Here is a 26397-nt window from a genome sequence, read left to right on the forward strand (position 1 = left end):
CCTGGCCATTCAATCCTCCCCCTTTACTCCTTCCTCCAACCCTAGTCCATTCTCACCCCTTACCCCCTCCTTCTCCCAGACACCTTTCTCTTCCGAACGCCTTCCCTTACACCTTCTTCCCTACTTGCAGCATTCTTCCCTGTTTTACCCTCCTCTGCCCCCAAACACCCACGTTCCCTCCGCCCCCTCATTCCCCCACCCCAACCTCTTCCCCCAACCCCTTCATCCCCCGCTCCTCCTAACCTCTTCCCCCAACCCCGGTACACCTTCCTTCCTCTCCCATTCACACCTAGACCTTCCTCTTCTACTCCCACTACCAGCCCCCCCCCCCCCACTCCCCCCCACTTCCTCCTCTCTCTCAGGTCATCTATACCAGCCCATGGCGAAGTCCGTGAAGTTCCAAAGCAGACCCGAAGCATGAATGGAGACCATGAAAGATGGTGCAAGCCCATGGCAAAATCTGTGAAGGTCCAAAGGTTCAGTGAAGTCAAAGCTGCTGTGTGGAGACCTCCTACCTTCTGAGAGCTGCTTTGTGGCGCAGCCATACACAGGAGGAACCACCCAGCATGCAACGTACGTGTTCTCCAGGGTCCGGTAGCTGTAGGGCTCCAACATCATCTTCTCAGATGTCCTTAATTTGAGTAAGGCCCTAAAGCAAAGTCCAGACTTCTGCCACATCCCACTTGTCCAGGCCTGTTCTTGGTAGACACGTTTTCCCTTTGGCGTAACTGTAAATTGGATGTGGGAGTAGATTCCAGTCGGGCCTTACTTTGCATCCCATTACCAGGATGCAAATTGGGTTCACACTGGCCTACAGCGGGATTCGCAATCCGCCATGTTGAACACCATCGGATGATCCTGTTGTGATTTCACGCTAGCATGAAACCAATTTCCAGTGAACAATTCCAGCCCTTGTTTTATCAGTTTATAATTTAGACAGTTCTTGAACTATTTGAGGTAATTCCCAAGTCAAGCTTTCAGTTCATTACATAGCACACATATTAACTTCGATGTGAACGCCAGTAACATTTGAGATCTCAATAGTTGGTACCTGCAGGACAACTGAGGAGAAAAAAAAAGAGCAAAAAGCCTTTCTTGTGAAAACTTGTGTTGATATTCTTAATAAACTCTTCAGAATTAGGAATAAGCAGATTTAGTGATAATTAGGAATGGGATTTAAAGCTCAACTCTGAGCTAAACAGTATACTAAAGTTACTCAGCTAGGTTCAGCCTGATCATGCAGCCTGGAGGAGAATGGAATTAGGTAGTTGATGGTGAAGTTTTAAACTGGGCAGAATAAATTAATTAAAAACTCAGTGGCAGAAGAACACTATTTTACAAAGCAGGAACGTAAAACAAGCATTCACCGATTGCAGTGCAGTTTCAGATGCCACATTATACTCGGTAAGCCTTGTCCAACACAAGAGCTTGAAACACAGTGGAACCCAGCTGTGAACATCCCTGTTTTACACCTCTGTGCTTTATAATACTGGCTTTGATTTTGCAGTCAGTGGCAAAGGAACAGAGTCTGTCTTTTATCGTGCTCACAGCTGCTCACAGACTTTTCACAAGTATTTTTTTAGTGGCAACTTAAGGTATCTGGCGATTGTGTATCAACATGGCATCCTTTACAGGTATGTGTGCACAGGACACGCAATAAAATATCTCTTTAACCAATGAGACTGAATAATCCTCAGAGACATGCAGAGTCTCAACCAGAAAGTATAAATTAGAATACTTAATTTGATGTAAAATCATGTACTGAAAGCAGAAAGGAAAAAAAAAATTGGGAGACAGAGAGAGAGAGAGGAAAAAGTAAAAAAAAAAAATAAATTCTGAAGGAATTGGACTCCATACTTGTAAAATTAACTTAATAGTGATTCTGACTTACCATAGCATTAAAAATTCACTTACACCTGAATACAGCATCTTTAACATTTTCTGCCATGTCTAGTGAGCAACTAGCAGGCAAGTACAACAACTTTAAGCCTTGATGTGTTGGAATGCAAATTTTGTGAAGTACCAGTATAGCGAAGATTGTAGAAAAGCAGGGAAAAATTTGACAGGAACTTACAGATTTCCACATTTAACAGCATACGTGCAGATGCCAAGAGTTGCTGACCGATTTACTCCATGATAACAGAGTGCCGATATCCTCTCAATTATTTCTATTGCAGCATCTGCACTGTTATTTACAAGAATTTAAGTAAAATAAGTGTTGTGCGGATGGTTTTGTAGAATGGATCTAATTGAAGTCCAATAGCATCTACTAGAGGTTGTTACATTATTACAATAATTTTAACTTGACAGCTGAAATAAAGGAATTTTGAAATTAACAATAAGACAGTTAGTACTTCACAACAGCAACAACATTCCTATATATAGTGCTTTTAATGTAGAAAGAAATATCCCATTGAGGTGTATGGGAAAAAGATGAACAACAAAACCTGCATTGATTCAGCACTTTTAACATAGAAAATTGTCCTTAGATGCTTCACAAAAACATAATCAAGACAAAAATGTACACAAAGATATAAAACAAAAAGATATTAATAAGGGTGATCAAAATCTTGGCCAGAAAGGTAGCTTTTAAGGAGGGTCTTTAAAAAAAGAAATCAAGGTATAGAGGTTTAGGGAATGAATTCCAGAGCAAAGAGCCTAAGTGACTGACAGCATGGTAGAAGTGAGGATGTACAAAAGAGATTGGAGGGGTGCAGAGACGAAGGAGGTTACACAGATAGGGTGGGCTATGCTATAAAGGATTTAAGCAGCAAGCTGAGAATTTTAAATTTGAAGTATTGAAGAAACTGGGAGCCTGTTATGAGTCAGTGAGCAAAGAATGAATGTAGTGTAATTCACTTGCACTCAAAGTTATACAATCTTTAGGCTGCATGTTTGATCAGCACCAAGATTGTGCACATCAGTCCATGTGACCCTGGGCTCCCGGTCAATTAGCAGTTTGATTCTTCACTCCATTCGCAGTCAGACCTCTGACTCTTACATTGTTCCACTGAAGCTCAACATGAGCTTGAGGAACACTATTGTATCTTTCAATTTGGCATTTTCCAACCACCTGGACTAAATACTGATTCAACAATTTCAAACCATAACTTCTGTCCCCATTTTTTTAATCATTTATTTGGATAGCGATTGTTGGTGATGATTCTGTCTTCCTCACTTACAACTCCTCTTGACCCATCTTCTGATTCATTACTTATTCCATTACTTTCACTTTGTACCATCATCCCTTTAATCATTCAGTCTCTCCTCCATTCCACCCTATCAAGACCTTCTCTTTGGTCCTTTCTCCCACACCCCCTCCCTCCCCCCTTTCCCTGCCTCTTAAAACTTGTTACATATCTATTTTTTTCTAATTCTGACAAAAGTTGACCTTAAACATTAACTCTGTTCCTCTCTTCACTGTTGTTCCCTGAACTCCTGAGCACTTCTGCCATTTTTTTTGTTTTTAATACAGATTTCCAGCATCTGCAGTACTTTGCCTTTATGTTGTGTCCTCAGAGGATATCCGACAGGGATTCTTGCACCACGTTAGTCCTGTCTTTCTCTCCACAGATGCTGTTAGACCTGCTGAGTTTTTCCAGCATTTTCTGTTTTTTTATTTCAGATTTTCAACATCCACAGTATTTTGCTTTAATATTATAATCTTGCGCCACTGTTAGCTTACAAATTTAGATCAGGGTAGCCACTGCTGAGAGTCCTAAATACCAGTGGTCACCCCCAACCATGCAAATGGAACCTGTCCCACAATTTGGGACAGGATCTACATCCTTGTGTGTAGACAGAGAGAGGCTTCAGTTTAAAATCTCATCCTCAAGATGGCACCTCTGACAGTATAGCACTCCCTCAGTACTACACTGGAATGTCAGCCTAGATTTTGTCTTCAAATCTCTGGACTGGGGCATGAACCACTTAAATACAGATATGCACAATTTAAGCATGCCAGGCAGGTATGTCAATTACAGAAGATGAAAATTACGACTTCCTGGAAGCAAAGAAGGTTTGCCGATGGCTGATACATAAATCAGAACTACCCTCTTAATTCCATTTCTGAGGCTAAAACATGATGTAACAGCACTCAGCCTTGGAGGACGAACACATTTTCTCATTTAAGTGAAAAAAAAATGCTAGAAATCGGAGACAAAAACAGAAAATGCTGGAAACACAGAAGTCAGTTATCATCTGTGAAGGAATAGACAAGTTAACACTTAGGGCTGCAATCCAATAAAGGACTAATTAAGGACTCTAGACCAAAACATGAACTGATTTGTTCTCTCCACAGATGCTGATAGATCTATTATCCAGCTTCATTTTTTTGAAATAAAGTGTCAATAAACATTTAAGATTAAAGCTCTTACTAGGCTATCTACATATAGAACAGTACATTTCAAAAAAAGTAATCTATTGTTTATAAAGAGCTTTGATATGTAGCGAGGACACGATAAGACTCCATATAAAAGGTACAATCTTTCTTTGAGTATTTGGTCAATGTAGGTAACACTTCACACACAAGCTTCTCAGTTATTGTAACATTTTAGATTCTTAGACTATGTGTTAAATGCAACATGAAATCAGGACCCAATGTTTTTGGAAATTCACCACAGCATGGATCTCTTTAGTAATAGCAAAGTACATGGCTGGAATTTTTTACATTGGCAGTGGTCCCGCCCCCAGCCGAAAAGTCAGGGGCCAGTCCACTCCACAGGTCGAAGAAGCCAGGACCTGATTTTACAGCCATCAGGCTGAAAAGTGGCTCAGGTCATGGCCTCCACCCCCAATTAGGTGGATATTCCACTTCCGAGAATTGCAGGCCAATCAGATGGCTGACATCACTCCAATCCCAGCAGTGCCACCGGGAGTGGTGGCCAGTGGGTGGGGGGGTCACATTCAGGACACCCCCTACCCCCCAGAATCTGCAGCCAGGCCATCAAGGATATGGGTCAGTTGAGGGCCTCAACTGGCCCAAGGGCAGTCCACTCCCACAATGCTCAGGATGAAAATTCCAGTGGAGGTGAGTTAAACAATGAGCATGGTGCCCTTGCCATGCCACCCAATTTACAACACCTCCCCACCACCCGCACTGCCAGCCCATTCCCAGGGTGGAGCATAAAATTACAGCCCTACATTCCCAAATAATGCAGCAGTTCTCATGGTACCACGTAAATTAGAAATCATGATTTACATTAAATAATGCAGTATCAGGGGTCTAAGTTATTTTACAGTAACACAATATCAGATAATATTATCCTCAAATTTTCACAATTGCCCGTGAAAGGAACTGAGCACAACACCCAGACACTGAACCTAGGCTTTTATTGTCTAACTTAACATACCATTTTACACAAACAAAATTGCAAATATAGAATTGACAGTTATAATCCTAAACTTGATATGTTGTCTATTGAATTTCAACACTTGCTGTTTACTATGTGAATGATGCAGGAAGGCTGAAAATATTGACCTTGAAATTATGCTCTAGGATGATACTATTTAAGTGCTTAGCTTATTTGCATGAAATTCCACATCCATTATTTTGGCAAAAAGTATTCATACATTTAATTTAAAGAGGTTAATGTTTGCACTACAACAAAAGAAATTCAATCATCCCTATGCTATTATCCCATAGTGTAATTTCAAGGCCACTGGCTTCACAGCAGCACTTTACAATCTAAAAATAAGTTTGAATAAAGTGTTGAAATCCATGATCAATAGGCCAAGATAATTAATGATTTAGCCTGTGTAACTAAATTAATTTTCAGATCTGTACCAAGCTAAGGTAAAACTTAAATTTAAATTGAATGGTGAAATTCTAAAACATCAAAGACACTGCACACTAAAAGCCAAAAGAATTTCAGAAAATCATGCTAGTACATTACAATGGGTGGAAATTTGATTTGAAATACATAATTGCTCAGCTCATATACTGTAAGCAAAGAAAAAAATCCAGTTGTTTTTAAACTTTAACTTCACTAATGCATCCAACCTGATCATGAAGCCGAAAATGTATTCACACTAAATACAATTGTATCATCTACGAGTATATATGTTTGAAAACAATGCTCCCATTCTCTCCTCAAGACTTTAGACTGCTAAATTTCAATTGTTATTTTTCAGTAGAATCAGCAATTTATACTAATCCCAAATATAATGGGCTACTTAATTTCTCATTTTTATAGACAAAAAGAAAGAGCATGTCCAATCAGACTTCTTCCTATGCTGTTCTTAAGCCAGCTGCTAGGAGGTAGACAGGAACAATCTAATGAAACTCTCCACTTTTTTTTAACCTCCTTGTGGAAAGATATTCAGTATCAATTCAGAACTTTCTACATGAATCTGGCATCCAATTGCCACTACAGAACAAACTTTCCTCCCTAAACCTCTGTCACTTTTTCCTCCTCAAAGAGGCTGCTTAAAATCTGCCTCTTTCATCAAGCTTTTGGCTATCTGCTCTAATATTGCCTTATGTGGCTCGGTCTCAAATGTTGTTTGATAACACTCCTGTGAAGCACCTTGGGACATTTTACTGCATTAATAAGGTGCTATACAAATACAAATTATTTTTTAAAAATACTTATTTATTACAGTCCTTCTCACATGTTGCAATACTTTGCTAATTAATCATCTATTTACCCTACCTATAGTACAATAGCTTTGACATTTTTGTACTAACTGAGTTTTTAAACATTAAATGAACCTGTGAACACAGCACTAATGTTCTGGAATCTTAAACAAAAACATCATTCACAAAGTGTCAGTCTGGTTCAATGGTAGCACTCGTGTCTGAGTCTAAAGACTGCGGTTCAAGATTTATACAGGATTTACCCTAATCCAGGACTTCAGCGCATAATTTAGACTGGCACTGCAGTGCAATACTGAGGGAACCAACATTGTCCAAAATACCATCTTCAGTAGAATTGCTGATTCTACTGAAAAATAACAATTGAAATTTAGCAGTCTAAAGTCTTGAGGAGAGAATGGGAGCATTGTTTTCAAACATATATACTCGTAGATGATACAATTGTATTTAGTGTGAATACATTTTCGGCTTCATGATCAGGTTGGATGCATTAGTGAAGTTAAAGTTTAAAAACAACTGGATGACAGGTTAAATCAATACTCCATGTCCAGGTGGATGGAAGAGATCCTGTGATGCAATTTGAAAAGGAGGGAGTGCATCCTGTTCAACATCTATCTTCTAAACAACATCAACAAAACAGATTAACAGTTTAATTACCTCTTTTGTTTGTGAGAACTTGCTGTGCGCAGGATTTGTCTACCCAACAATAGTTGCTAAACTTCAAAGGCGGAGTGCTCAGGATGTTCTGAGGGTGCAAAAGCTACTCAAGAAAAGTAAGGTCTCGCTTTAATTAAGATCCCATTAAATTGTTTACCTGTGTGTTAGTGACAATATTTTAGTACGAGATTAAAGTGTCAAAATTTGTAGCAGATGGAATCTATTGTAATGGAGCAACTCATTTCTCTTATCTCCTGTGTCCAAGACTTATCATTTACTACTGCATATATTAAGAACAGTCTATGCTAATAGAAAGACAAGAATTGAGGAAACTTTTGATTTTATGTACAATAAACAAGTTATGAACCTGCATTTAATAATCCTTAGTGCAACACATAATACTCAGAATACAAGTGCAGCCTTGTAGTACAACAGTAGACTGCAAAACAACTCCAAACTACCCACAACCTATTCAGACAGTATATATAACTTCAAACTCCCGGCACTGAAACTCCTTATGTTAAAACTGCAATACATATTGTACATTTTGACATCAGAAGATGGCTACTTGTTAAAGTTTTTGTCTGTCTAATGCTATACATTCTAATACATCCAAGATTCATAAAGGAACTCAATTTCAATGACCCAAAATTTGTGTATTCATTTTGTTGATTTTCACACTTCCTGCATGGCTTCCGATGAATTATTGTACATTGCATACATGTAGACCTTTGAAGCTTTGAAAAATACTTCCATAAACAGGGTTCAACTTATGTGCAAGGTATAAAACATGTTGGTGTAGTTGGTCACTGTTTGGAAATGTGAAAAAATTTGTTCATTGATCACCATGCGTGGTATGCTTTTTTTTTAAATTCTTTCATGGGACGTGGGCTAGGCCAGCATTTATATTGCCCATCCCCAACTGCCCCTGAGAAGGTGGTGAACCGCCTTCTTGAACTGCTGCAGTTCATGTGGTGTGGGGAGGGAGTTCCAGGATTTTGACCTGAAGGAATGGTGATATTGTTCCAAGTGAGGATGGTATGTAGCTTGAAGGGGAACTTGCAGGCAGTGGTGTTCCTATACATTGGTTGCCCTTGTCCTTCTAGGTGGTAGAGGTCACAGGTTTGGAAGGTTGCCTGTTGAAGGGGCCTTGGTGAGTTGCTGCAGTGCATCTTGAAGATGGTACACTGCTGCCACTGTGCGTCGGTGGGGGAGGGAGTGGATGTTGAAGCTGTTGGATGGTGTGTCAATCAAGCAGGCTGCTTTGCACTGGATAGTGTCAAGCTTTTCAAGTCTTGTTGGAGCTGCACTCATCCAGGCAAGTGGAGAGCATTCCATCACACTCCTGATTTCTGCATTGTAGATGGTAGACAGACTTTGGGGAGTCAGGAGGCAAGTTACTCTACGCAGAATTCCCAGCCTCTGACCTGCTTTTGTAGCTACAGTATTTATATGGCTGATCCGGTTCAGTTTCTGGTCAATGGTAACACTCAGGATGTTGATAGTGGGAAATTCAGTGATGGTAATGACATTGAATGTCAAGGAGAGATGATTGGATTCTCTCTTTTTGGAGATGGTTATTGCCTAGCATTTGTGTGCCCCGAATGTTACTTGCCACTTATCAGCCCAAGCCTGGATGTTATCCAGGTCTTGCTGCAAATGAACATGGAGTGCTTCAGTATCCGAGAAGGGAACATTGTACAGTCATCAGTAAACATTTCCACTTCTGACCTTATATGGAGGGAAGGTCATTGCTGAAGCAGCTGAAGATGATTGGGCCTAGGACACTACCCTGAGGTACTCTTGCAGTGGTGTCCTGAGATGATTGACCTCCAACAATGATTTTCCTTTGTGCTAGGTATGACTCCAACCAATGAAGAGTTTTCCCCCCTGCTGATTCCCATTGACTCCAGCTTTGCTAGGGTTCCTTGATGCCACAGTCGGTCAAATGCTGCCTTGATAACAAGGGCAGTTACTTAAACTCCCATGCATCTGCTTGACTACACTGTCCATTTCGCCTGCTTGATCTCATGCACCGACTTTTAAGGCAAGTAGAACCCTAAACCTCTATTTCTGAGCTGAAAAATTGAGGCCAACTACTAATGAGAGTATAGCCCTAAACATGCATTTATTAGCTGAAAAATAAGGTGTCAACTTATTTGCCTAGTACAGGCCTAGTACATCCAAAAACCGGGATTGTTTTATATGCCAGGCTGATTTATATGCTGAGAACTATGGCATGTAGCAGGAATCCACAGCAAAGATCATTTGCCAAGAGAGAAAAAGTTGAGTGTGTAAGAATGTGTTAACTGCAAGGCAGAATGACCCAAAACCCAGGAAACTGACTTCACTCATAACAACAGTAATTATTTTGAAACCTCCCTACAATATCGTTCAGTCAGCTGAAAACATTGCTGTTTGCAACAAAAAAGCAACAATTAACCCTTCAACTAGAAGGATGTTTCAGTTCTAACACTGTACACCAGATGCAATGAACCAGTATTCGTGTTTGCAGAAATAGATTACTGTTTAAATGCAAAGTTAATATTTGCCATTTATGTTAATCAAATGAATGCAATTCGTTCAGTAAAATTTTAAAAACTTAATTAACAACCAAAAATGGATTCGTACTGGATGATAAAACAACACACTTTAAACTGATTTCTGTTTCCGATTCGAACAATGCTAACAAAATAATTTATCCAAGATGATGGAACATGGTGCTTCCTTCACAGCTATAAAAGAAAGACTTATAAAATCATGACTGCACACATCATGTAGGTCTTTCATGCAAACAAAGGAATGTTATATTTAACTATGTATGGAATGATAAAAGTCGATTGGTAACAAGAACAATAACCTGTATACAGCTACTTTAACATAATAGAGCATCACAGGAGGGTTATAAAACAAAATTTAACACCAAGCAACACATGGAAATATTAGGGCAGATGACCAGAGGTTAAGGAGCATCCTAAAGGAGGAAAGCAAGGTAAAGAGGCAAGGTGGTTTGAAGGCAAGAATGCCGAAGCGAAGGACCTCAGCAGCTGAAGGCACAACCACCAATAGTGGTGGAGCAATTGAAACTGGAGATATTCCAAGGGGCCAGAATTGGAGTGGTGCAGTTATTCAGACAGTTGTGGGGTTGGAGGAGATTAGAGGGGTATGAGAGGCAAGGACAGTGAGGGATTTAAAAATAAAATTAAAAAATTTTTAAATTGAAGCTTTGCTTAACCAGAAGCCAACCAGCAAGCACAGCAGTGATAGGTGAACAGGTCTTATTGTGAATTAGGACATGGGCAGCAGAAAATTGGAAGACCTCAAGTTTACAGAAAATGAGAAAGGCTAGTAAAGACTGCATCGGAATCAGAAAGTCTAGAGATAACAAAGGCATGGATGAGGGCTTCAGCAGAGTGAGCTGAGGCAGAGATAGTGTCAGACATTGTTACAAAGGTGCAAATAAGCAATCTTGGTGATCAAGGACTCGATTCAAAAGACCATGTTAAACTCTCATTTTCATGAACCCTCTTCATGTCTTGTGATGAATAACCATGATTAAAGCTTCCACAGTAAAACCCCAATACTTCTCCTTGCACATGGATGATGATGAAGCAAAAGTATAGGATCTTGCTTCAACCAGTCTTGAGCAACTGGCTCCAACTATTTGATGAAATTTCATCTCGAATTATACAAAGTCAATTAATGTTATTAGGCTACAATCACATTAAAAAAGCTCAGAGACACATTTAAGTTTACTCTCACTAAATCTAAGTCACAGTTCATTTAAGTCATAAATTATCCATCTGATCCAGAACTCCAAGCAATCTAAGCAGGCTCTAACAACTCTCTTGGGCAGGATAAGAGGGAAAAAAACCATCTGGTATGCAATCTCTTCCCTCCCCACACTGCTATCATGACTTTTCATGCCTTTCAGTATCGATATCAATACTAATACGGTCCTCTTTTGTTCCTCCCAATCTGCAAATAAGCTGTCAAACATACACCCTGATGTTATCACTGCTGACACTCCAGTGCAGTACTGAGGGAGTACTATGCTGTTGGAGGTGCCAACTTTCAGTTAAGATGTGAAAACAAGGCTCTATCACCCTCTGAGGTGGACGTAAAAGGTTCAATGGCACTCCACAAAGAGAAGAGGCATTCTCCCTGGTGTTCTGGCCAAGATGTATCCCTCAACCAATATCACTAAAACTGATCTGATCATTGTCACATCACTGTTTGTAGGCATTTGCTGTGCACTTCCGATGTTACAGTAATTGACTACACTTTAAAAGTGTTTAATTAGCTGAAAAGCACTTTAGGACATCCTGATGTTGTGAAAGGTGCTACGGAAATGCAAGTCTTTCCTTTTTTCTTATGCCAATAGTTGCAGCTGGAAAAAAAATTCACGGTGTTGACTTAACGATCAAAAGTATATCTGAATAAAGGAAGAGAGCCAGAAGGACAAAATGCACTACAGGGTTTTTAGTCTTCATCCTCATGATAGCAAAGAACTTCATAAAAACACACCAGTAACAAACTCTAAGGATGAAATAAAGCATGAAAATTCTTCAACATTTCTGGCTTCTAATGAAGTCCACGGACTGCTCAATTTTTACATTTTCTTTTCAAAGGAGCAAGAAATTTCAAAGTATTTAAAAAGCTACCACTATGCCACTGCAGTGACTATAACTGAGGCTACAATGTTCAGATTAAAGTTGAAAGACAAAGCCCCATGAAAATTGAATTCACACACAATACTGAATTTAACCTCAGTACTGACAGCACAGTGCAGTATTAAAGGACACTTAAACGTTGGAAGTTCCATCCTTTTGCCATTTCATCTATCTAGCGAGTGATGTATTTTAATAGAACTGACCACAAATAGCAGAGTGTACCCAAAGCATCTTGACTGATAGCTTTCTGCACTTTCCCAAATGAAAACATAAGGGGCAGCTGTGTAAAGAAGATTATTGGCAATGAAATGTGTGCTATCCTTGTTAACCTGTATCCTCCACCATACAGAAACAATTTTTTATAAATTTTGTTTAGAAAGTAAACTGAATAAAACTAAACAGCAATATTAAATTGCAAAAACAAGCTACATTTCCAAAGTCAAAGCAGGAAGAGATAAGAAATGCAAGACTCATAGCAATATTTAGGTGCTGCATATTCATACTCTTACAATTCAGAAAACTCCACAAAAAAATGCTTGTGTACCTTTGAACTACCTTGTCTATACCATACATTGTTTCATAAAAATGTAAATTTATATTAATCATAAATTTAGACCTTTAGTGAAGAACCCAAGCTGCTTTGCAAGTGGAAATAGACAGCAAAGCACAAACCAAACCTTAGTAACTAAAAGCCTGTCAAAGAGTGGTTTTCAGAAGGTTTTAAAAAAGGAAAGAAAAGTAGAGAGAAAATAGGGTTAGAAAGGGGGCTCCAGTACTAGAGGCAAGTTAGCTTCAGTTTAGAATGAAGACGGCAGGGAGGAGCTGTATTTCAACTAAGACTAGAGTGGAAGTGCAAATAGAATATGAGCGGTTGCAGTTTAGGACAATTTGCAGTTCGTGGGCAGGAAGTCAGAAATGAGGGAACTGGAACAGTCAAACCCAGGAGGTTGACAAAATCTTGCACAAGGGTTTCAGTGATAGAGGGACTGATAAAGAAGCAGAGGTACGTGATGTTGCGCTGGTGTAAATGCAGTTTAGGACAAGATATCAAGGTTTTGTGTTGCCTTGTTTTTATAACTCTTAAGACTACCTTTATGCAAGTAAGCATCCATGCTAAAACAATGTGAGAATCAGTTCCTCAGTACAAGTATTTAAATGTTTGTAATTTGCTACAATTCTAAAAAATGTCTGGAAAGCAGCAGAAGGTCCTACAATAATGACGTACCTCAGTTTATTATTTTGATTATTAGCATAGAAAGATGGAATTTTCTGCTCAATGCATCTCAGAGGAAATTTTCATTTGGGCTGGTTCAATCAGGAAACCAAACTGTGATATAAAACATAAATAAGCAAGTGGAAACCAATCCAAAGATCAGACGATTATACAAATGCATGCTTTACACAAATAAACATATTATGTGAGATTTGTTTACATTAACAAGTGAGCATTCAGTACCTTACTTTCTAGCACAATTAAGAGCAGTTTCAGTGTGAAGTCCTTCACCCATCTAGTTATTGTCAGCATTCTGGAAAATGGCATAAATATGTCCAAGCAATAGGAGCTACTTTTTTTTGGTTTAACCTTCATTTCCTTCCATTTTGAGTTTTACCTTCTATTCAAGGACAGACTCCATATATAGAGTCCCAGTAGGTCAACACCAGAGTCAGTCTTGGGTGCCAACCAGAGGGCATTTCAACCAGTACTTAACAGGTATTAAATTTTACCAATTGGGATGTCTATCAACTGGCATTCAAGCCAATCTACAGTATCCCTACAATCCCTTTACTCAATCCCCGTTGCTGGTATCAAAACATCAGCTCAGTGAAGGGTCACAAAGACAACGAAATAGAAAATTAAAACTCAGGCCATCTCCTACCTTCTAGATAGGAGTTATTTCTAAGTATATTGTCTAGATACTACAAATGGATAGGTGGGGGTTTCATGTTGAAAGTACTCCCTTCAAAATTCTCTTTGAAACAGAAGGTGCTACATAAGAATATATTTTATCAAAATTATATCTTTTGCATGGGAAAGGCGGATAAGATCAAAACAGTTCACTATTACTCAATTTAATACAGAACCATTTGCTTTATTTATCCTTTAAGCAATATGGTAATATTGTCAGGCGAAGTTTTTTTTCACTTAATTGTTCTTGGAGAATTGAAGTGTGTGTTATAACTTCAAAACACTAAAAATATCTAATACTTAACAGGCAATATCCCTGGATGAGTGAAATCTGCAGCAGTACAACAGAGCTTCACATTACTAACCAAATACAGATTACTTTCTACAAATATTTCTAAACATATACATTTCTATGTTCCCAAGATTAAAAAAAAGAGTTCCTCTTGAAACAAATGATCCCAACACTAATGGTTGGAAGTAGATGGCAATGTCCTTCAGTGGTCCATTCTGGGAAAGATTCTGTTTACTGTGTTTTTTTCATTCATTCATGAATTCTTTCATGGGATAAGAACAGTGCTGGCAATGTCAGTATTTGTTGCCCATCCCTAATTGTCCTTGAGAAGGTGGTGATGAGCTGCCTTCTTAAACCACTGCGGTTCATGTTTTGTAGGTACACCCGTAGTGCTGTTAGGAAGGGTATACCAGGATTTTGACACAGCAACAGTGAGGGAACAGAGATGTAGTTCCAAGTCAGGATATAGTCTGGGAGGGAACTTGCAGGTGGTGGTGTTTCCATGTGTCTGCTGCCCTTGTCTTTCTAGGTGATAGAGGTTGCAAGTTTGGAAAGTGCTAAGCCAAATTTGGCAGCAAGTTGCTGCAATGCACCTTGTAGATGGTACAGTCTGCTGCCAATGTGCGGCAGCAGTTGAGAGAGTGAATGCTTAAGGTGATGGCTGGGGTGTCAATCAAGCAGACTGCTTTGTCCTGGATGGTGTTGAACTTCCCGAGTGTTGTTAGAGCAGCACTCATCCAGGCAAGTGCAGGGTATTCCATCACACTCTTGACTTGTGCCTTGTAGGCAGGCTTTGGGGACTCAGGAAATTATTTACTTCCCATAGAATTCTCTTGCAGCCACAGTATTTGCATGGCTTGTCCAGTTCAGTTTCTGGTCAATGGCAATCTCAGGATATTGATGTTTACCATGTGCATCAGTGATGTGAATATGCAACTATAGGGAGTGATGTGAAAATTTGCAGAGAAAACTAAAATAGTTAGCATAGTAAATTCTGAGGACCAAAAGAATCTGCAAGAAGCTGATAAGATGGTGTAGTAGGCAAAAGGATGGCAGATGGAATTCAATAGCAGCAAAGGCAAGATAGCACATGTTGATTTAAAAAAAGTAAGGCTTATACTCTGAATGGAAAAAAGCAGAGAGATTTTGGAATTTACTTTTATAAGAGATTATGGTGGGACGAGAAGCCATTGCAATACCCCGGTAATGATTAGATAAGTAAGAATGGAACCAGGTGACAGCAGTTCCATCCTGCAGAACAACATTAGAGGTACTGGAGGAAGGTGGTGTAGTTAATTGAATCAAAGACTGCAGAAAGGTCAAAAAGGACGAAAAGGGATAAGTTTACCTTTGTCACAGTCACAAAGAGTGTCATTTGTGACTTTGACAAAAGCTGTTTCGGTCTTTCAAATAAGTGATTCCAGAATAAAAATGGCACTGATTTAGGAGACGACAATACATTCAAGGCCTTGGAAGGGGAGAGGAAGATATGACAGTTGTTTGCAAGGACGGTGGAATTATTTTATTTTGTTTTATTTTGTTTAATTGTTTTATTTTGAGGAAGAAACAAAGACAGCAGTTTTAAAGGAGAAGGACAGTGCCTGAAGAGAGACAACCATTAACAATATCAACTAACATGGGGACCATGAAGGGAAGTTGCATGGTCAACAGTTTAGTGGAAACAAGCACAAGGCAATAGGAGATATGTCTCATGGATCAGGTGATCTCACAGAGGGCATGGGGGGACATAGAAGAAAAATTAGAGAAAGATGCAAGTTCAGGACCAGGGCAGGGGAAACATCAGAGTTCAACCCGGTGGGTCCATGGAAGGGAGTGATGCAGCAGAGACAGCTAATCAGTTGGTCTCAAGTTTAGTGAAAAAGAAGTTTGTGAGCTCCTCACATTTACTGTTGAAGTTGAGGGTGGAGAAAACAGTAGAAGAGAGGTTTAAGAAGTCAGTTTTCAGCAGAGAAAAGAAGTCAGAAATATCTTTGCATTCCAGAAGGATCCTGGAATAGTAAGCCATTTTAGAAGACGAAAGCAAGACCTGATATTGCTTTGTTATGCTCAGTGAGATATGGCAGTGAAAGGCTAAACCAGTTGTCCGCTATATCTGTTCAAGTCTGCAGCCACTCGACTTCAAGGAGCTAGATAAGGGGCCATCCCACAGGGAACAGCCAGGGTGACAAAAATTAATGGTTTTATTTGGGTGTTTGGGTGGGGAGGATAAAGAAGGTAATGAACTCAGGGGGAGTTGAGATGGAGGTTAAATCAACAAGGGTGAGAAGTCATTTGGTGCAGCGGCTGAGGGAAAAAAGCAGCGAAGATATCTTGGTGAGAACATCTTTATCATACTTGGCTGGGCAGTAGAGAACGAGGATTTTAAATAAGGTGGAACAGGTGGGATTTCCAAGGGAGGAGAAAGTGCCAAGGGATTGGTGGTGGTGGGAGGGGTTCAGGCCAAGGTATGATTTGAAGATAAGCACCACACTGACACCGTGATAACAGGGTAAATGGTGGAATGTATAGCCAGGCAGGGAGACTGCATTTAGGGAGAAGGTGCCATCATCTCTCATGTTTCATCATGTTCTGATAAAAGAGCATTGGCCTAAAAAAAGTGTTTCTCTGCCTGACCTGCTGAGTATTTCTAGCGTTTTCTGCTTTTATTTTAGTCTTCCAGCATCTGCAGTATTTTGCTTTTGTATTAGTGTAATGAGTGACTTAGATGGGAAGGATATGCAAGATTAGCCTCCAGCAGATGTGCTGGGCAGAAAGGTCAGCGAGAGAGTAGAATGGTGCAACTGGAGTTGCTGCTCATAAAGAGTCTGCATCACAACTTGATGAATCCTTTGGAGAATGCCAAGAGAGAGACACACAGAAGGAAGTTGTTGGTTTATCGAAGAAGGAATCAAGCCTGGGACAACAGCAACAAAGCAGGAAGATTGAGGAGTACCAAAGGCTTGGTGTGGGGATTTGGGAGGACAGAGTGCCTGAGAGGGGAGAAGAGAAAAAGGCATGACAAGAGGGGGGCTAGGAGGGTAACGAAAAGAAAGTTTAAAAAGGGAGAAAAAAGTGGAAATTAGAAGTGATGGGCTCAGGTCCAGAGAGGCAATTAAAACATGTACGCAAATCAACACAGGGAAAACTCAAGCTACGTAGACCTGATTACATAGTTATTAGGATACAATAAAATCTGATAGCAAACAGGACATAAATAGGAGATCATAGGAGGGAGCCAGAATTAAACTCAGAGGTCCCATTGTGGAATTATGTTGGCACAGGGAGGATGGAGTCAGCATGGAGCATCAACAACTGTTGACTGAGTTCAAAGATAGGTGACATGAGTGAAATCCAGAAACTGTGCGAGATAAAGTATCAGCGGATGCACTGATATTTCTGTGAGAACGAGGATCCAAGAGTTTTACAGAATCGGTTGCAGGGCAGAAAGATGATAGCGAAGTTAGAGATCTTCAAAATCCGGAAGGGGCAAGGATGTGTACTTTGACCTGAGCGAGTTACTGAGCAGGAACAGAAGCTGAAGAACCAGTATAACCAGTGGCCAGTCACAGACTCAGCAGCAGATTGAAGAACAGGCTAGACAGGTAGGTGGTTGATGGAAAGGGATGAATGGATATTGTGACAGGACGTGGGCACATGGAAGTAAGGCAGAGGATAAACACCAACACAGACTTATTAAGGCAACTGGTCTGCTTCTAACTGTAATTTCTATAGAACCACGAAGATTCCCAATCCTAAAACAGTACAATATGAGAAAGCAGCATTACAGCTATGCAGAGAGGAGTGGTTTAGTTATGGAAAGTTAAACAGCCACTTTAATACAAAGGGTCCCCAAAATACCTTCAAAACTTAGCCGAAATTACGTGTATACTTTGTCCAACACAACAAAATCCAAAAGCTTGACATAAGAATTTACTGACTGGAATCCTGTCTCTGACACAGCAGTAACCCAGGGATGTGCATTGAACTTTTTAAGAGGCAAAGCCCACCCATTGACCAACTGTGACAATTTTCAACTTCAATATGTCCAAGTGTGCCAATGAAATTTGAATGCATGTCAAACCAGTAATTACTCTAATGTGGGAAATAAAGTTTTTTGCTCCCTCACTATAAAGCCAAAGCTTCTGCACACACCAACGCAAATGTATTTTTGTGGTTGTGCACAAACTTCACATTGATGGAGTGGAAGACTCTGAGATTAACGAATATTCCTGGTTGAACATGGATGTACATGGATTACCATGCTTATATAAACAATGACGTCAATGAGAAGCCAGCCAGAGACACAAACTTGAGTTCCCTCTCATTCTGACTGGTATCATCACAGGTGGAGTTCACATAATTCCCAGCCCTGGTAAACAACCCATCAGCCACCTAACCTATGCATTTGTGGACCACCAACTGGGAGATCCTGAATGTGTATCTGTCAGATTCCTGGAAGGATCCAGAGGCAAAAAAATTGGAGGGTAGCTACTATTAATATACTAGGTCCAACAGGTTGCAGGTCTTCTTCTAGGAAGTGCAGATCTGCCACCACCTGACGTGATAACCGGAGCCTCCTGAAACATGCTGTTCCAACATGTCAAGGAAATTCAGCCTCTGCCTACATGGCCTGTGTTGTCGGTAGCGCATCCGACAAGCTGCATCCTTCTGCTGTCCAGATGCAGGTCACTCAACAGCAGGCTGCTGCCAGTCATAATGCTGCTCATCCATGGTCCAATTTAGTCAGAAAAGGTTCCATCCATTCAAAAACCTCTAAAGGGTACAGAATGTACTCTAAACAAAAGCACCCATCCACTATTGAGAAAGCAACTGGAAGTTCTAGATATTTATTGCAGTATTTTTGTGTTTTAAATCAGCTTCCTCAATTGCCATTGCAGTTCTCACCTTGCTTTTAATGGCATGTTTCAGGAAGCGCAAAATACCTGTGGATGTGGTATTAAGATTAAAAGTATGTTCAAATATCACTTGAATTGCGTGACTACCATATGTTAATAAGCAATCCATCTCTCCAGAGGTGGTTGCGTGCAAACAGCTTAATGTACTCAAATTAAACACAAGAATGCCAAATTCCAAACAATCACAACAATTTGTATAAGTTGTTGTGATCATTTAAAATTTGGTATTTTTGGGCTTTTCCTGATGAGTGCAAGACAAAAAGCTTTTGTAACATGTCCCTCTTTTCAGCATTATTTAAGAATATTCTAATAAACATAATGGAAAAAGTTAGATTTTTTTTGCCAATAGCATATCGGTGTCAGTTCACAACTTACCGTAGTAAGGGTTTCCCCAACAATACATTAAGCATGTGTTCCCCATCCTTATTATTTTAAAACAACCTTTGATTTATTTTAAAAAGAAAAATTGCCTGAATGAACGTTTCATATTTTTACGACCTGTTACAACTTACAGATGCCAAGGTTAATGCACTCTCTTTAGTTGCTTTTTTAATGTTGACACATTTCAAGCCCAGACCCCTCATTTTAAATGCTATAATTCTCCCAAACCCAGCTACAATTAACATCTTGTCCACGTCCTTGCCTTTTAAAAAAACTTTTAATTCTGCTGGCTACAATGGAGCAAAAGTTGAACCAGTGAAAACTGTGCCAATCACAAGCACCAAACAGAGAATGCCTACATTACTAAACCATTTTGTTTCAATTAATCCTCCAATTAAAAAAACTGAATGCTCATTTATAAAAGTTGACTCTTTAATTTCATAACTGTACTTACCTTTATCAATAACATAAAAGCTATAATAATATTTAGATTTTTTTCCCCAATGTCATTGCTTTACTTTGCATATTTACACGTGATTGATGTTTCTTCTTCAGTTTTGTGGAACAATGTAATTCAGGCTAAAAACAGGTCATTTCACTTGAGACTTCAATGAAAGGCCACTGTGATGTACATACGACAGTATTTATGAACACCAAGTATAGTTCTGCCCACACACACTCAATTGAGCTTTTACAGCTTTCTAAGATTCAATTATGCATTTGTATTTCAACCATCAATGTTTTGTTTGAATCAAAAAAAGCATGTTAAACACTTGAACCCAAACAAAGCTAGCTACAGTAATTAAACTTTCAACTGAATATATCCATGAATTCAACACAACTATAGTGGTAAGTAAATCAAAACATAAATAAATATCATAGAATCCACCACAAGCAACATTACTCGTTTCCTCTTGGCAAGTGTATTTAAAACATGTTAAACAGAAAACGTAGCTTTCAAAGCACAAGCCACAACATTTAAACAACACATGCACAGAAAACAACACTAGGCAAAAGTTAAAGTGCTGATAATGTTTCGATATAGCTCTGAATATTTTTAAAGCAAATGTGTCAGCTTAAAATAATTACTCGATCTTGCATTGATTACATTCCACATATATGTTAAGATAAAACCCTTACGTTCTTACATTTAAAATTAATTCCTTTTGGAATAGTAAAGACATCGTAAACCTTTCCCTCCACCCCTTGAAGCACAAAGAAACAAATCACCTATTAAAAGTCAAAGTTAAACACCACAGCCCTCGTAAATAAAATAAAACCGAATACTCTCTGCTGAAGACGTCTCGGTAGTAGACCAATCGATACCAATCTGTTGTCAAAAAGCCACGTAAAACAAATAAAATCAATCTCATCCCCTTCCCCGAAGAAACCGGCATCAAACCGATCTTCACCCAGTGCCCAGAGTTGAACCAAATCTCAAACGTTATCATTTTCTAAAAGGAAATGAAATATTGATGTTATTTAAAATAAAACAGAAAATCATTTTTCATTTCGCATATGAGAAGGGATATTTGACTTTAAAAAGTGGGCAAACATACGCTCTAAAAATCAGTGATGTTAAACCAATAAATAAGCACACCATTAAAATCTCTCTCTCTGTATTAACTCACCGCCATTTTGCCCGGTTTTAATTAAAATAAACTCAAGAGAAATGCCTCCAAAATCCATGCCCACTAAAACGATCCGGGCAGAGACACAGGGGGAAATAAACCCACCCCAAGGAGTCCAATACCATCAAATGTTACACAAGGCCAGGGGGCAAACACCTGATCAACCACACTCACCAACACTTCACAGCTATGTACACTCCAAGTATTAACTCTTTGTTAAAACACCTTTTCAAATAAGGCAAGTAAAATCACGATCAGATCAGCGATCCGGGAAACATGTAACCAACAAATAAGAAATAAACGTACAACAGTGGGGATGGGGGGGAAAAGGCAACAAATACCACCTGCACACACAGCTGAGGATTAATCCAAAAGCTGACAACCTTTTACAAATACAGTTTCTACATTTGATCTATATATGTATTGTATATATAAATATATATATACACACACATACATGCACACACACACATGTAAAATATACACAAACACATACACCTAATACAATATGTTATATAATAAAGACAATGCAAAGAGGGGGAAACACCATTATCAACAACCTGCAAAACAATACAGACCAGGATAATTAATAATGTAAGGAAACAAAAAAGGCATCAGGCAAGATCCACACAAGGCCCTAAATCGTGCGAAACCAGAGATGAGACAGAACATATATTTGGATCAGAAACCAATCATTATTTTAAATCATCTTTTTCTTTCAATCTTCCCCAGTAAATATAAATTAAACCCAGAAATAAATTAGCAGCAACCTGGAAAAAAATATGCTGCAAACCCAGAGAGATAGAGGAGAGGTGGAGAACAGAGCGGTCCACGCTGCACAGTTTAAATATTAACAGCTTATTATTCAGATCCACCATTTCTAGGATGTGAGAAAAAAAGACGGTAAAAGAAAGAGAGCGAGGGGTTTGCAGAGAGAGAGAGCTGTCGGTACTACAGGCTGGAAGAGCAGTTTGGGGCTGAGAGTAACTACAGATATATAATAATACTAATAATATTCACCTCGGTTGCTGTTGTTGTGAGGAGTTGTTGGTGGGTAACAGTCGCCAGGACTACGGCGCTTTATTCACAAGGCAACAGTTGCTATAACTGAAGCCGCCGCTGAAACCGCGCCTGATGGCAGGAAGCGGGCCCCGAGCGTCATCAGGGACACAAATGCGGCTGCGCGAGAGAGAGACAGACACATTACACTCTCAGAGACGGGGTAAACCAGAGGAAGTAGCAAAGCAGAGGAGGGCGACCCAGGGGAGGGCAAACCAGGGGAATGGAAAAATCTGGAGAGTGGCATATCAGGAGGAGGGGCAAACCAGGGGAACAGAAGCCAACCCGGTGATGGAATCCAGGAAGTGGGGGAAAGCCAGGAGGCAGAGGCAAACTGAGGACGTAGGGGATAGGAGAAAACCAAAGGGTGGAGCAAACCCATGGAGAGGGAAGGGATGGGACAAACTAGGAGGGAGGGGAAACTTAGGGAAAGGGGCAAACTAGAGAAAGAGAAAACCAGGACAGGGGCCAAACAGGAGGGAGGGACAGATATACAGGCAACCTGAGTGCAGGGGAGGGGTCAGGTGGACAGGAACAACTTGAGGGGATGGGGCAGTTGGAGCCTGGCATTGGAGCAAGGGTAGTTAGAAGAGCACCAAACAAGCGGAGGAGCAGTTAAACAGGCAGTGCAAAGGTGAGGAGCTGACATAAAGAGCATAGAAGTTAGAGAAGCAAGATTCACACAGTTGCAAAGAAGGGGTGTTCCTCTGAGGCTGGGGTTAAGGCATTTTTAGGGAAAGTAGATGGAGTGTTTCTCTCCATATGGCAATATTCTATGTAACCTTTCTCTGCATTACAGTATGTTACATACAAACATATAAAATAGGAGCAGAAGTAGTCCATTTGACCCCTCGAGTCTGCTTCGCCATTCAATAAGATCATGGCTGATCAGTATGTATTTTTAATTTCACATTCCCATCTAACCCTGATAACCTTTGATTCCCATTCCTAATAAGAAACTATCTACCTCCGCCTTAAAGATATTAAATCACCCGCCAACTCCACCGCCTTCTGAGGCAGAGTTCCAAAGTCGCACAACCCTCAGAGGAAAAAACTCTCCACGTCTCTGCCATAAATGGGCACCCCCTAATTTTAAAACAGTGCCCCCTAGTTCTGGATTCACCCACATGAGGAAGGATCATTTCCACATCCATCTTGTCAAGACTATTAGGATCTTTTATACTTCAATCAATTAACCCCTCAATCTTCTAAACTCCAATTCCAGCCTGCCCAACCTATCCTCATAAAACAACCCACTCATTCCAGGTATCAATCTAAAAACCTCCTCTGAAGCGCCTCTAATGCATTTACATCCTTCATTAAATAAGGGAACCAAAACTGCAAACAGTATTCAAGACCTAGTCTCACCAATGCCGCGTATAACTGAGGCATAATATCCTTGCTTTATGTTCAATTTCTTTCATAATGAAGGATAGCATCCATTAGCCTTCTTAATTACTTGTTAATTAACTTAATTACTGCATACTAACTTTTTGTGACTCATGCACTAGAACACCCAGGTCCCTCGGAATTCTCCATTCATTCTTCACCTAACTAATACACTCATTTTTTATTCTTCCTGCTAAAGTGAACAACTACACATTCTCCCACGTTATACTCCATCTGCCAGATTTTTTCCCACTTACTCAAACCATCTACATCCACCTGCAACCTCCTTATGTCCTCTTCACAACATACTTTCCTACCTATCTTTGTGTAATCTGCAAATTTAGCTACCATGCCTTCGCTCCCCTCATCAAAGTCATTGATATAAATTGTAAAATGTTGAGACCTGGCACAGACTCCTGCCAGACTCCACTTATTACATTCTGCCAATCAGAAAATGACCCATGTATGCATACTGCCTGTTTTCAGCCAATCTTCTATCCGTGCTCATATGTCACCCCCTATACCATGAGCTTTTATTTTCTGCAATAACCTTTGATGTGACACCTTATCAAATGCCTTCTAGAAATCCATCTACAGGCTCCTCTTTATGCAGGACGCAAGTTGCTCATGAGTATTCAATGTTAACATTGCTTTGCAAAAGTGCAAAGATTTTCTATTCCCTAGCACTTACATATTTTATTTTGACAATCTTCCATTGGCCTGAAAAAGGCAAACAAAGGAACAAAGAGATTGCTACTGGCACTTTGGACAGATTCTAACCTGCAATGAGATGGAAAAAGTTTTAAAAGCATTAGAAAAAGATAAATTACTTAAGAAGGTAACAACAGTCATCATTTAATAATGTATATAGGGTTAAATTTTCATGATTAGGCCTCCCAGGACAGGAATTTGCATACTGAGAACAAATACAAAAAAGGGCATATTCTACACACTACTTTTGATTGATTATAATTCATGGATAGTAAATTGGGGCATGCACCAACATATGTTCACAATGCACAAACCTCCATGCCTAGTGTAATAAAGGTCAAAACATTATCAAAAAGGAAAGAAAATTATTACAAAGTGAACTGCAACTTTGAAGTTAATAACCCAGGCTGAAAAAACTGCATTTTAGATTCATACAGCACAGAAGGAGACCATTCAGCCCATTAAGCCAATGCTGGCTGTTTTAAAGAGCTTTCTAATTAGTCCCACCCCTCCGCTCTTACCCCATAGCCCTGTAAAATCTTCCTTTTCTAGTATATATCCAATTCCCTTTTGAAAGTTACTACTGAATCTGCTTCCAGCACCCATTCAAGCAATGCGTTTGGGATCACTGAATAAAATTTCTCATTTCCCCTTTGGGTCTTTTGTCAATTATCTTAAAAATGTATGCCCTGGTTATTTATCCTGCAACCAGTTGAAACAGTTTGTCCAGTTATCAGAAACACTTGGCAAATTTTGATCACCTACTTTTAAACAGAACCAAATGCATTTAGGTAGGCACTAATGGAGGAAGGATGACAGAACTAAACAGCTTAAGAACCAATGGCACACGAGAGATGTAATATCCTAAGTTGAAATCGCTACTTCTGACTTTTTTTTATTTGTTCAAGGGATGTGAGCATCAGTGGCAAGACCAGCATTTATTGCCTATCCCTAATTGCCCTTGAGAAGGTAGTGGTGAGTCACATTCTTGAACCACTGCAGTCCATGTGGTGTACACCCACAGTGCTGATACGAAAGGAGTTCCAAGTTTTTAACCCAGCGACAGTGAAGGAACAGCGATATAGTTCCAGGGTAGGAACACTCACAGGTGTTGGTATTCCCATGTGTCTGTTAACCTTGTCCTTCAGATTTTGAGGGTTTGGAATGTGTTAATAGAGGCTTGGAGAGTTGTCACAGTATATCTTTTAAATGGTATAATTGCTGCCACTGTGCAGGTGGAGAGAGTGGATATTTAAGATTGTGTATAGATGCCGATCATTCTGATTGCTTTGTCCTGGAGGTGTTGAGCTTCTAGAGCATTGTTGGAGCTGCACACATCCAGGCAAGTGCTCAGTTTTCCATCATACTCCTGACTTGTGCTTTGTAGATGGAGGACAGGCTTTGGGGAGTTAGAAGGAATTACTCACTGCAGTATTCCCAGCCTCTAGCCTGTTCTTGTAGCCACAGTATGGCCGGTTCAGTTCAGTTTCTGGTTAGCGTCTAGGATATTGATTGTGGTGAATTCAGCAATGGTAATGTCACTGAATGTCAAGGAGAGATGGTTAGATTCTTTTTTGTTGGAAACGGTCATTGCTTGCACTGTGTGACACAAATGATACATGTCACTTATCAGCCCAAGCCTGAATGTTGCTCAGGCCTTGCTGCTCGTGGGCATGGGCTGCTTCAGATTCTGAGAAATCAATGAATGGGGGAGGCCATTTGGCCTATTGTGTCATGCCTGCTTTCTGTGAGAGTAATTCAGCTGGTCACGAACAGCATTGAACACTGTGGAAACATCCCCATTTCTGACCTTATGATGGACCTATTAAACTGACCTTATTTAAAGTACAGGTAGATCCAGAATAACGTAGGATGGAGCAGCAAAGCAGAAACCTGATGGAAGAGGGGGGGCAAGCATTTCAGCAACAAACAAGAGGAAGCAGCAGTTGAACCAGCATTATGCTAGGGTGGAGTGCCAATTGGTTGTCCTATTTCCAGTTGCGCCCAAGTTCAAATTTGCTTCAGGCCACTAAAATGAAAAATCTACTCTTTACCAGTTGTTAAAAGTCCTGAGGAACAATTTTATCTAGGCAATCTCATTCCAGTTTCTAATCAACAGAGCCCTAAACAGAATAACTAATCTCCAATTAGTACTATGTTGGATTCTAATAGAGAAAAGCCAAAAAT

General features: G+C 39.8%; 1 protein-coding gene across 1 annotated transcript in view; it reads right to left on the minus strand.

The window, feature by feature from the left end:
• Positions 1-26397, minus strand: part of rfx3 (regulatory factor X, 3 (influences HLA class II expression)) — a 466745-nt gene that overhangs the window by 412635 nt on the left and 27713 nt on the right. The window contains exons 2-4 of the mRNA XM_041185706.1: positions 24191-24279; positions 22072-22230; positions 20651-20874 (exon numbers count right to left, since the gene is read on the minus strand). Of these exons, the coding sequence (XP_041041640.1) occupies positions 20651-20871 (221 nt within the window). The 5' untranslated portion in view covers positions 20872-20874; positions 22072-22230; positions 24191-24279. The remainder of the gene's footprint in view (positions 1-20650; positions 20875-22071; positions 22231-24190; positions 24280-26397) is intronic.

Source organism: Carcharodon carcharias, chromosome 4 (genome assembly GCF_017639515.1).
Source record: "Carcharodon carcharias isolate sCarCar2 chromosome 4, sCarCar2.pri, whole genome shotgun sequence".
Taxonomy (NCBI): domain Eukaryota; kingdom Metazoa; phylum Chordata; class Chondrichthyes; order Lamniformes; family Lamnidae; genus Carcharodon; species Carcharodon carcharias.